At 36.0% G+C, this 12451-nt stretch overlaps 1 protein-coding gene across 2 annotated transcripts; it reads left to right on the top strand.

Annotated features, from left to right (window-relative positions):
* Positions 1-5974: 5974 nt before the first annotated feature.
* On the top strand, positions 5975-12219 carry LOC110878050. 2 transcript variants are annotated; one of them, XM_035976873.1, is made up of 5 exons: positions 5975-6445; positions 6624-6874; positions 10707-10892; positions 11836-11863; positions 12094-12219. In XM_035976873.1, exons 1-3 carry the CDS (start codon positions 6130-6132, stop codon positions 10785-10787), a joined length of 648 nt encoding a protein of 215 aa, XP_035832766.1. In that variant the 5' UTR covers positions 5975-6129; the 3' UTR covers positions 10788-10892; positions 11836-11863; positions 12094-12219. The 2 variants fall into 2 exon arrangements, with proteins under 2 accessions (XP_035832766.1, XP_035832765.1); XM_035976872.1 differs by having other exon boundaries at positions 11836-12219.
* The last annotated feature ends 232 nt before the right edge of the window (positions 12220-12451 follow it).

The raw sequence follows: 12451 nt of genomic DNA, 5'->3' as shown, positions 1-12451 counted from the left end.
TGCACCAACTTGCAATAAAGTCCCATACCTGCTATGAGAGGCTGCATGATATGAAAAGATTGTGTGCCGTTTCGTCCCCTTCACTACATATCCTACACGCGACTGATGGAATTTGGACATTTCTCCACCGCAAGCCAATTGCCGTAGGCAATCGGTCCAAAACGACCCGCCATGTGAGGAAATTTACCTTCAAGGGGACCCACCCATTCCATACGAAATTGATCCCCGTATCTGAAAACGCCGCCTTTTCAATAAGCCTTTTGACCCTACGGACAGTAAAAATGTCTGATGAATCTGGCTTCCATTTCCACCAGTCGTCACCCGCTCCAAAAGAAAATGACCGCACAGCTGATACTAGGCTGCCCAGCTCCATTATTTCAGCATGTTCCATCGGATTTCTGGACCATTCAAAGTTTAACACAACTTCCCCACTCTCAACCATGACCCGGTCAGCGATGCAAACGCTTTTGTTTCTTTCCAGCAAGTAAATGTTGCGGAATTTAATACATAAAGGAGCTTCACCAAGCCATACCTCCTTCCATAATGCTATTTTCCTACCGCGACCCGAAACCCCATGAAAAAGTTCCAATAAATTCATTCCTATTTGTGCCAGATCTAAAGAGATATTCACAATTTTCTTCCATGGTCCCTGTGCGGCCAACTTAACCGGAATGAAATTCCAGTTCCTTGAATTATGATGTAGGCTCCATATTACTTTTCTCCATAAACTGTCATGATCCACTTTAAACCGCCACCACCACTTGGCTAACATTGCGAAATTTGCATCACGTAGCAACCTAAACCCCAATTCCCCGCAATTCTTTGGCGCCATAACGGTTTTCCAAGCCACCCAATTCATCTTGCTTGCTCTGGAGTGGCACCCCACAAGAACTCTCTCCGAAGCCTTTCCAAACCTTTTATCACCTGGAGCGGGGCCTTGTAGAGAGAGAAATAAAAAGTGGGAAGAGCATTTAAAACCGATCTAACCAATGTAATTCTGCCTCCAAACGAAAGAGTTGAAGCCTTCCAAAGCGCAAGCCTCTTCTTGAAAATATCGACCACCGATTCCCAATGCTTTACTAAGTTCATATTGGCCCCAACTTGCAACCCCAAATGTTTAAATGGAAACGATCCGGTTTTGCATCGTAAGACTTCCGTCCATTTCATTAACCTGATCTTGATCCACTTCGACCCCATAAATGCTACTCTTAGCAAGATTCATCCTCAACCCCGATGCTAAGTAGAAACATCTCAAGATTCGATTCAAGTTTAAAGCATTTTGTGTAGACCATTCACCAATAAATATTACATCATCCGCGTGTAGAAAATGTGATAGGGCTGGACCATTGAAGGGGACCAATATTCCCCGGTATAAACCTAAGGAGCATGTTTTCTTCATCACTCCCGTTAGCGCTTCCATTGCCAAGATGAACAAGAAAGGCGACAAAGGATCCCCTTGACTCAAACCCTTATAGCATTGAAATTCTTGGGTAGGGGACCCATTGACTAGAACCGAAGCCCTAGCCGTCGATACTATGGCCATAATCCAACTCCTCCATTTCAAAGGAAAATTCATTTGCACAAGAATAGAGTTTAGAAAACCCCAATTCAACAAGTCATCTGCTTTTTCAATATCTACCTTAAAAATTAACCCGTTCTTTTTGCACCGCTTCATCCATGGAATTATCTCATTTAAAATCAAAGGGCCATCAAGAATGCTTCTATTGGCTAGGAAACCCGATTGTTCCTCTGAAATAAGGCCGTGAATAACCATCTTTAATCTATTCACCAGTACTTTTGACACCACTTTATTTTTACATCCTATCAAGCTAATCGACCTATACTCCTCAAGATCCCCGGGGTCATTCTTCTTAGGAATCAAGGCTAAAAGAAGAGGTGCACCCATCACTAAACAAACCTTTCCAATAAAATTCTTCAAATAGCTAATAAACTACATCTTTTTTGCTAATAAACTACATCTTTTTTGCTAAACTACACCTTACCCAAGTTAAAGGTGGGTCTTCACCGAATAGGCTTTTGCCTCTTTCCACTGGATACAAGCCTAACCCCCCAAGTGGCGACCAATAGATTCCCTACCAAACAAGGCAACAACGCCACCGTGAACTTGATGCGGTGTAGCTAAAAACACCAACCTAGAAACTAGGGTGCCAAGGATGAACATAGGATATTTTTTGTTGTTACAAACAATATAGATATTCAATGTAGTGAGAAGGGAGTTAATATACTTTCTTCGGTCAGAAATACAGTTTAGTTTTTTTTTAATATATTGATTTCAAGTAAACCCTTGCAACCTTAACCCTTTATGCGAGATGTAACATGGATGAAAGAAGTGCAATTTTAGATCATATGCAGCCAAACAAATTCACTCTATGCTATAACATCATGGAAAACAATGTAATGTTCTACAATAAAGGTCTAATTCTAACATGTAAAATTGATAGACTTGTTTTTGTCTCTATGTTAAGCTTCAAGAGTTTTCAGTGTATATGTGGTTGAAAGTGATAATTAATTCTTCAATTTATAGAAGAATTAATCTTGAAGACAAGGGGAATGATAAGGAACTAATTGATACAAATTTCTTTGATTAAGGTGATCACATTATCCATTGTTTTCTGGATATTCCTTGGCTTTCCATTTTATGTGTAGATGTCTCATTGATTTCTATATTTTAATTTTGGTTTCTTTATCAATATGATATCTATCTTGCAATAGATAAGTCTTTATCGTATATAGATTTTAAGAAGTCTTTACCAATTTTCTCAAACATATTAACTATACTCTTTTAAATCTTCAATGTTGCTATGACCCTCCAAGTAGTGTTCTTTTACCATACCTAAAGACAATCTTTAATATTGTTATAGTATTGTTCTTTTTGCAATAGCTAAACCCAAATGTCTCCCTAGAGTATATTTAATGTTGTGTCCATGGTCATAAGTGTGAGAAACACGATGAGATGAATGTCTGGCGGATAGATGATGAGTAAAGGTTACATGTGGAATAGTCAAGCCATGCATAGATTGGTGATATTATTCATGACTTTCATCTTGAGAAGGAATCTCGCATAATGAAGGCTAGGGTTGGACAACCTGATGAGCAATAGAGAAGATCTTGAATAATGGTGCGCGTCCACAAATAAAAGAAAGGTCCATATCCACATTTGAATCTGGTTGAACCTTGGTCCAATAGCAAGGAGTTGGTCGCAAATAGATTTGAATTTTCGAACATATTCCAAGACAGAAGAGGTACCCTTCTACAGTTGTCGCATGGAGTCACAAAGATTTTGCATGCGTTCAATCGAATCATGGTTGTATGCAACCTCGAGAGCATACCACACAAGATAGGTTGTTTTTAGACCGGTGGTGGAACTTTTTAGGTCTCGGCTATCAATTTGGAAAGCAAGGAATGTATCATATGGAGGTCGGGTGACTTTGATAAAGTCGGTTCTAAATTCCTTACCCACTTATTTCTTTTCACTCTATAAGGCGCCGGTACAAGTAATAGCCACTTTGGAGAGACTTCGAAGACTATTTTTTTGGGGTGGGACGGAGGAAAACTCAAAAACTAGTTGGATTGCATGGGAAAGCGTCATCGCACCGGTAAAATATGGGGGGTTGGGGTTTGGCTCGTTGAGGGACGCAAACCTAGCAATGCTTGCCAAGTGGTGGTGGAGGTTCAAATTAGAAGACAAAAGTTTGTGGCGGAAAGTTGTTTGGGCAATCCATAACAACTCCAGATCATGGAATTATATTCTAGCAAAACTGACCATTCCAGGGCCATGGAAACAGGTTTGTAACATTTCGTCTGAACTACTTCGAAAAGGAGTTGTCTTGCATAAATCTATAAAAGGTAGAGTGGGTTGCGGTACATCTGTTCTTTTCTGGATTGATGTTTGGTTCGGGTTAGAGGCACTAGCTGATAAATACCCAATTTTATTTGGGCTGGAAACAAACAAATGGGCTGCAGTAGCTGAGAGGGTGGGAGCTGTGAGTTCAGGTCAGCATTGGAATTGGGTTTGGAAAAGGCAGATTACGGGTCAATCAGAGATACAAGAGCTGGGTCAGCTGGAAATGGAGTTAGCTCAGGTCAGGTTGACGTCGATCCCAGATACGTGGCAGTGGGATTTGGAGGGCTCGGGTCACTTTACAGTTAAAAGCCTTAAAACAAATATGTTGTCTCATGTTAATATGACACCGGAATATAATTTTCAATGGAATAATTGGGTTCGAAAGAAAGTGGCAATTCTTGCTTGGAGAGCGTCGAGGGATAGGCTGCCAACAAAGGAACTTTTAATCTGTAGAAATATCCTTGTCAACTCAGACTCGTGTTTTTTCTGTGGAGACTTTGCTGAAACATCGGAGCATCTATTTATTTCATGTAGCTTCACACAATGTGTTTGGCAGGTCCTTGCAACATGGTGTAAACTACCACCAATAATTGCTTTCAGCCTAAAAGACATCCTCGAGTTACATCATCACAGTCAAGGTTCAAAAAGTAAAAAGAAGGCGCTTCATGGTGTTGTGTTAACAACATTATGGTGCATTTGGAGACTAAGAAATGACGCAGTTTTTAATGGTAAGGCGCCTAATATTCAAAGAATAGTGGAGGAGATGAAAGCGTTGGGTTATCTTTGGGTGAAATACTGTTCAAAACAACACTCAATAACATGGGAACAATGGCAAGCTTTCAAGGTGTTTGAATAGATTTGGCGTGACACGTAATTGTAGTTGTAGCTTGGCTTTGTTTTTTTTTCCTTTGTGGTGGTTGTATTATGCCTTCCTTGCATCTTGCTAGGTAAGGTTGTGATATATCAATAAAATTTGTTGGCCGTTCAAAACAAAAGGTTGTTTTTAGACCAAAAGTGTTAGGCATTGCTTCTTTGGCGAGAACACATTAAATTTACACAATATGTGTAAGCATAGGCCAGACTCGAGGTTGAAAAGGTCAGATATTAGGCGACATAAAGGCCGAGAGGACATCTAAGAGGGACCATGACAACCTTATTATATGGTCCCTTTTTAAGGATGGTTTTGAGCAGTGTTGTTGCAGGGATGACTGATGACTGATGAGGTCGTCATGAGAAACCAAAAAGATTAGAACACAATAATTTATTTATTTTTTTGTCAAATAAATAATATTATTATACATGACTTTTATTGGCAGGAATAAAGTTTAGCAGCTAAAAAGACAAAGTATAGAAATACAAATTACTCTCTTCATCATCGAATTTGTTGTTTCCAACTAGACAACTTTTGGTACCATTTTTTCAGAAACTTCTTTTTGTATAAACAAATTAATTTATAGAATATATAATCCATACTTTTTATAACTTTCAGTTTTACCTATAATAATATATACAGTACTATAACTAATATATGTTTATAACTCATTTAATTTTTATTTAATCTGCTTTTTCTCAAATAACATTCGTTCGTTAAACTGTTTAGAAAACTTGAATTTGCAGTATCTTTTCTCTCGACATTTTGGTATAAATTTGGTTGAAAGCAGAGTTATGATCAAAATAGAGCTTTTTCTTCGTATATTAAGCTATACGATCGAATGCCGATACCGTAACAAACTAAATCAATTTTGAGCGAATAACTTCAGTATTATCAAAACCAATATAGGTTTCAACTGATAAAAAACTTGTGTTGATATTCTTTCGGATATATCACGACTTTATTTTTTAGGTTTATATTTTCGATTGGTGTAGCGAGTAGTAGTACCGTCACGAATCAATAACGACCATAATCCCATGAGATCGAATAAAGTAATTCTACTAGTTTATTTTTTATTTTTTACTTTATATTTGGTAATTTATATATTATTGAGACAAGAAACAAACGTGGTTTAAGAAAATAATTAGGTAATAATTTAATAAACCGTTTTAATAAATACATGTTGTCAAATTTTGATTCTTCCAAGTTTCAAACCACAAGAAACCGCACAAATGCACAATATACAATTTTAGAGAGAGAAAACTCGAGGAGAGAGAGAAAGAGGTTCCTCTATTTGACCCGGACCCTTTCCAACTCATTGCTTAGCTTTCAACTCCACCAAAAACCCCCCATTCATTCAACATTCTTCACTCAAAAATCATAATCCAAAACGATGGGGTTGTTGAAGGATGAAACAAGCACAAAAGTCTTAAGACTCATCCGTACAGTTTTCTTCTTGATCACCATGATCATATCGTTTTTGTTCTTCTCCGCACCGATCCTCGTATCCATCGCGGATATTCTGCTTCCCACAGCTCTGTTCTCAGCTTCGGTTTCGGTTCCATCTTCACCGTCCATTGATCCGACATATGATAAGAGTTTGTTCATCTTTATCGAAATGATATCGTCTCAGTTGAGCAGTTACGACTTCCGCCACTCGCTTATTGACATCCCTCTCGTGTCGATACTCAGATCCGGCATCATATTATGTATGCTAATTTTTTAACGCTTAATTGCACTTTTCGTTCTTTATATTTCAATATTTCGAGATGCGCTGTCCTTTGACTTTAAAATTTTTTTAAGGATAAATTGCACTTTTAGTCCTTTAATAATTACTTTCTTTATAAATGTTATATTGATTGTGATATATTTTTGAAATATGTGCAGGTGTGTACGGATTGTGTGACGGCCCCGGGTTGTCTACGGGGCCGTACTTGGGAATAACGACAGTTTGTTCTGTGTTGTCGTTATTATTTGTATCGGTTAAGGCGTCGTACGTGTTTGGTGGCGGTGCTGTGGTGGAGTTGGCATTGTTTGTGTGTTCTTCGGTGTTGGCGATCGGTCATATCGTGGTGGCGTATCGGACTAGTTGTAGAGAACGACGGAAGCTTCTTGTTTACAAAATTGATATTGAAGCTGTAAGTCAAATTATTTATTTATTTATGAGTGAATTGCAAAAATCGTTCTTTATATATGTCACTTATTGCAAACTGTGTCCTTTGTCTTTAATAATTACAGAAAACGTACTCGATGTTTGTAAAACCTTGCAAGTTGCATGTCATTTAGCCCTAACTCAGTTAATTTTTGTGGTAAATCTGATCAAATGGACCCACATAAGGGTATTTTTGTGGTTAAATCTGAACAAATGGACCTCACATGTGAGTAAAATAACCAAAATAGCTCATGTGAGGTTCATTTGGTCAGATTTAACCACAAAAAATTAACTGAGTTAGGGCTAAAGGACATAACTTGCAAGGGTTTACAAACATCGAGTAATTTTCTGTAATTATTGAAAACAAATGACACAGTTTGCAATAAGTGACATACAAAAAGGATGATTTTTATAATTTACTTTATTATTTATTTATTTTAATTAAATGACTTGTAGTCTAAGAGTACCAAAGATTATAGCAAGGTGTTGTATATCAAGTTGCGTGGGTTTTAGTCGACTAATGAGTTTGACGTTAGAAAAGTCAATTAACGAGTTTGACGTTAGAAAAAAGTGATATATTTGTCTGAATTTAAAAATGCCTACGACATGGGTGTACAACTTTTTAAAACGTACAACCTATAAAGATCAAAAAAATCGTGTTAAGCGGGGATTTTTTTAAATAATCAGCAGGAATGTGCAATATGCGTTTAAACTATTAAGTTGAAATTAACATTTGAAACTATCTTAATTATTTTCAATAATTATAGATTAGATATTTAGTGACCGGTTCAACTTGTGATTGCGGTAGGACCCGGCGGCTGTACATTTTTTCCTTTGTTTGCCTCTCTTGACTCTTTGAATTTATTTTTAATTTTAATTGTTATTTTGTGGTTTTAAAATTTCATAATTCTCTACATATACAAAAAGGAAGTGGGGGAATAGTGCCACGCAGACATATACAAAAAGGAACTGGGGGAATAGTGCCACGCAGCTGCGTGGCACTTCCCTATTGGACCAACAGTTTTATTGTTTTATATTCGTTTTAAAATTGTTTTATATTCGTTTTAAAATTGCGGTTTTGTCCTTAATTTAAAATACAATTACGTTTTTGCCTCCAGCTCAAAATAAAATTATGTTTTTATCACTCGCTCAAAATTACGATTTTGCCCTCGGTTCAAAATTATGATTTTATCCCCATATTACAATTACAATTTTGGTCCCAGTTCAAAATAATTTTTGCTTTTGCCCCAAACTAAAAATGACGACTTTGCATTTTCGCCCCGTTTCAAAAATTATGATTTCGCCTTCAGTTTAAAATTATGTTTTTACCCGGTTCAAAATAAAACTATGCTTTTGCCCCTATTCAAAATTACGAATTTGCCCTCAGTTCAAAATTTTGATTTTGCCCCAACTCAAATTAAAAATATAGTTTTGTCCCCAGCTTAAAATTACGATTTTGTCCTTACTGCAAAGTTATATTACGATTTTGTCTCCGGTTCAAATTTATAGTATTGCCATCACTTTAACTTTTGCCAAATTAAGATTTTACCCAAGTCAACAAATACAACTTTGCCCTCAGTTCAAATTACAGTATTGCTATCGTTTTAGTTTTTTTAGCAAAACTATAAAAGTGGTTTTTTATTAGTTGACTGGATTTAATTTTTTCCATGTCAAGGAGCTTCCTAAAACTCGCTCATTAATCCTTACAAACTACAGTTTTGCCCTGAGCTCAGAACTACGATCTTCTCATTGTTTTAGTTTTTTTTTTCCCCTAAGAAAACTATAATAGTGTTTTTTTAATTGATTGAGAATTATTCGGCTATCGCCCCGCAACGCGGGCGGTGGCATTAACTAGTTTTAAATAAATATATGCCCATGTGTTTATGAAACACTAGGTGTCCCATTTTTCTAACGTATAATGTTTTGTCGTAAATTGATAATACGAATATAAATTAACCGAAAACATTGACTTAAATAATAGTTAAGTGGGCCCTTTAATGTCGGACCATAGCTGCAAACTGCAACAAATGTTGTTCGTGAAGGCAAGAGAGAATGTCCAAATTGCAGGCTTACTATTCATAACTTTGATTTTCACGCTAAATAAATTTGCATAAAAAAGCGACAGAGTGGCGGATCTAAGAACTTTTTTCACTGGGTTCTTTTTGGTAGATTCTCGTTAATTCTCACTATTTTTTTCCAAATCATACGAGGTTCTCACTAATTTTTCCCATTTTTTCTACCGAATGGGTTCCTGGGAACCCACAAAAGTGGCCTAGATCCGCCCCTGTAGCGACAAGATATAAGACCATTAGGTGTGGTTTGGGTAGTCTCCTTGGGGACTATTCGCCACGTAGGCGTCATTTCACGTTCGATAAAGGACCATCCAAAGGGGACTATCCAAGGGTGTGAGAACGACCCAAAGTTAATAAAAAACCAATATATAATAAATAATTAAAACAAAAAAAAACCTCTCTATCTCTCTCTCTGTGGTCCCCACTATCAGCCATCAGCCAATCAACATGCATCATCCCTTCCATCTTCCTGCGGACGTGTGCGACGCGACGACCCCATGAGGGGCGGTGTGCGACGTGAGGGACTATCCGAGACGGGGAGGGGACGACCCTCATAACCCATGGTCTAACTTAGGAGAGAAAACAGTTAATTATTATTTATCTGACAAATATTATTTTACACCAATAATTTTAAATTACATTTTACCCTGTCTTGAACCTGAGATTTTCTTTCTATAACTTATTTGTCTTTATCAAGTGGGATAGGTCACTTTCGTGGTTAAAATGGTTACGAAACTTTTTATATAGAGTTAAATGCCATTTTAGTTCTTGTGGTTTGGGCTATTTTCCCACTTTAGTCCAAATGTTTCATTTTTTTCCTGTGGGTTCAAAAAGGTTTCACCGTTGCCATTTTAGTCCATTGGGTTAACTTCATCTATTTTTTCTATTAACAAGAAGAGCAATTCGGTCATTTTATATGGCCGACTTGCCCTTCTAGTTAACAGAATTACATGAAAAATGACCGAATTACCCTTCTTGTTAACAAAAAATAGATGAAGTTAACCCATTGGATTAAAATGGCAACGATGAAATCTTTTTGGACCCACAGGAGAAAAATGAAACCCATGGACTAAATTGGCAAAATGACCCAAACATCAGGGGCTAAAATAACATTTAACACTTTTATATATTATAGTTATAGAGAAAGTATAATGTACTTCAGGGCTTAACCTACATTAACATACATGACAAAAAATACAACGTGCGTTATTATCATAGAACGTGCGTGATTATAGTCTCATGCGTGATTATGTGGTCCCATGCGTGATTATGTGGTCCCATGCGTGATTATACCTCTGATCCAATGGTTACCATTGTCTCCTACGTGATGTATGATAAGGCTTTTTGTATGTTAACCTTACTCTATAGTTATATTAAGCACGTTGGTTTTGTGGGCATTATCTAATAGTACAATAGTATGGTATTTGTCTCTTGTAAAAGTGATATGAGTTTATATACTTTTAATTTTCAAGTAAAATATTAGGTGTACAAAATGTTGTTAAAAAAGTATGTTGGCTTTGTATTGAACGACGTTAACATACATTATAGTTTTAAGGAGACGTTCATTTCAGAAACAATAACATGTTGATTAATATATAATACATATTAAACGTGATATACAATATGATTATAATATTTTATACATTAAGTACGGTATATTTGACGGTTTTCTTAATTTTCAACGTACTACTATGAATACACTAACATGTGAGAATTTTTTAATTATAAGATTAATGTCATTTGTAGGTATCCACATTCAAAAGTGGGTTTCGAAGGTACTCCAAGATGCTTCACGATGCAAGGGTCAAAGTGAAACTGCAAAACTAAAAGGAGAATCAAAAGTCAAAACAGTTACTATTTGACCAATGAAGTTAACATTATTTCATTTATATTTTTCTAGGCCCACCCCATTTTTCTACCTCCAAGTTGCAGGTACCATATCTTTCCCTTCTTATGCATAATCTACTTGTACCGCACAACTCAGCAATGCATCAAGATTCTCTTTCTTATAATTTTTTTTTTGAGTTAAATGCCATTTCAAGTCTCTATGATTTGCGTCATTTTCACAGTTTAGTTCAAAGGTTTTATTTTTCATATGTGGGTCTAAAAAGTTTCATCATTGTCATTTTAGTCTGCTGGGTTAACTTCATCAATTTTTCTGTTAACGAGAAGGGCAATTCGGTCATTTTACATGTAATTTTGTTAACTAGAAGCGCAATTCATCCATATAAAATCACTGAATTGCCCTTCTTGTTAACAGAAATAATGGATGAAGTTGATCCAATGGACTAAAATGTCAACGATGAAACCTTTTAGTACCCACAGACAAAAAAAATGAAATTTTTGGATTAAACTGACAAAATGACGCAAACGAGACGGAATAAATGACATTTAACTTTTTTTAACCTGAAGTTTTGAATTACTCAACCACCTATTTGGCGTGACACCCACTTGGTGGTTATGGAGTCCTGAGGTATTAGGAACATGTACAGTACAACACAACAATGCATGAAAAACAGTTTATTTTAAAGCCATGAACGTGTCAAAATGGTGGGAATTGGGCCTTGGGATGCATTAATGAGTTGTACGTCAAACATTGATGCAGAAAACAGTTGTACATGTCTGCAAAAAGATCTAAAAAGAATCTTTCTTCTGCATTCCCTGTCTTTTTATTAACCAATTTCAGCCATGACCATGTGCAACGCTTTGACTTGTGCACATTGTTCAGAGATGCTTAATCTACTTTTTATTTTTATTTTTTTCTTAACTATACAAAATTAAAGATAAAAAATACATCTAAATGTGATAAGAGTAATTATAACTTAGGATTAGTAACAGAGAGCTCAAATGCTTAACAATAATAATTGTTTTGCAGGTTCTTAAAGAAGGGGATTTGTAACTTGGTAAGAGACATTTAACTTTCATTTTTGGTTCGTGTAGAGAGTCTTTCAATACAAAATCAATTTTAAATAGAAAATTATAAAAACTATATAATCGTGTTTGTTTCTGTCTTTAATAAAGTCAGGATTACATACACGTGTTTATGTGGTTTTTATGATTTTTCACTAAAAATTGGTTATGTATAAAACGCGTCATGTATTAATTATTTTAACTTTGTACATGGAGATTATAGGTCGGGTACGAGTTTTGGGTTTCATATATCGCAGAAAAAACATGTATATATTCTTTTTATGTTTATTATCGAACTAGTATGTAACCCGTGCTTTGCGGCAGTTTCGTAGTTCTCATTTGATGTTAATACAGTTTGTTATAACGTAAACATAAAAAAAAGTAGAAAGTTAAAATATGTGGGGTCATGTATTGGAACATTATTTTCACATAGGAATATAGGATCATTAATTAAATGGTACCCCCCCCCTCCCCCTTCCTTGATTGATGGTTGTTCTCACGGATTAAACCACGATTAGCACGACCCTCCCATTTGATAATTTTAAGACAAAAATAAATTAAAACAATAAAGGAGATAGTGG

This window comes from Helianthus annuus, chromosome 9 (assembly GCF_002127325.2).
Source record: "Helianthus annuus cultivar XRQ/B chromosome 9, HanXRQr2.0-SUNRISE, whole genome shotgun sequence".
NCBI classification, from domain to species: Eukaryota; Viridiplantae; Streptophyta; class Magnoliopsida; order Asterales; family Asteraceae; genus Helianthus; species Helianthus annuus.
The sequence above is the reverse complement of the archived record's forward strand: the minus strand, read 5'-3'. Positions and strand labels throughout refer to the sequence as shown.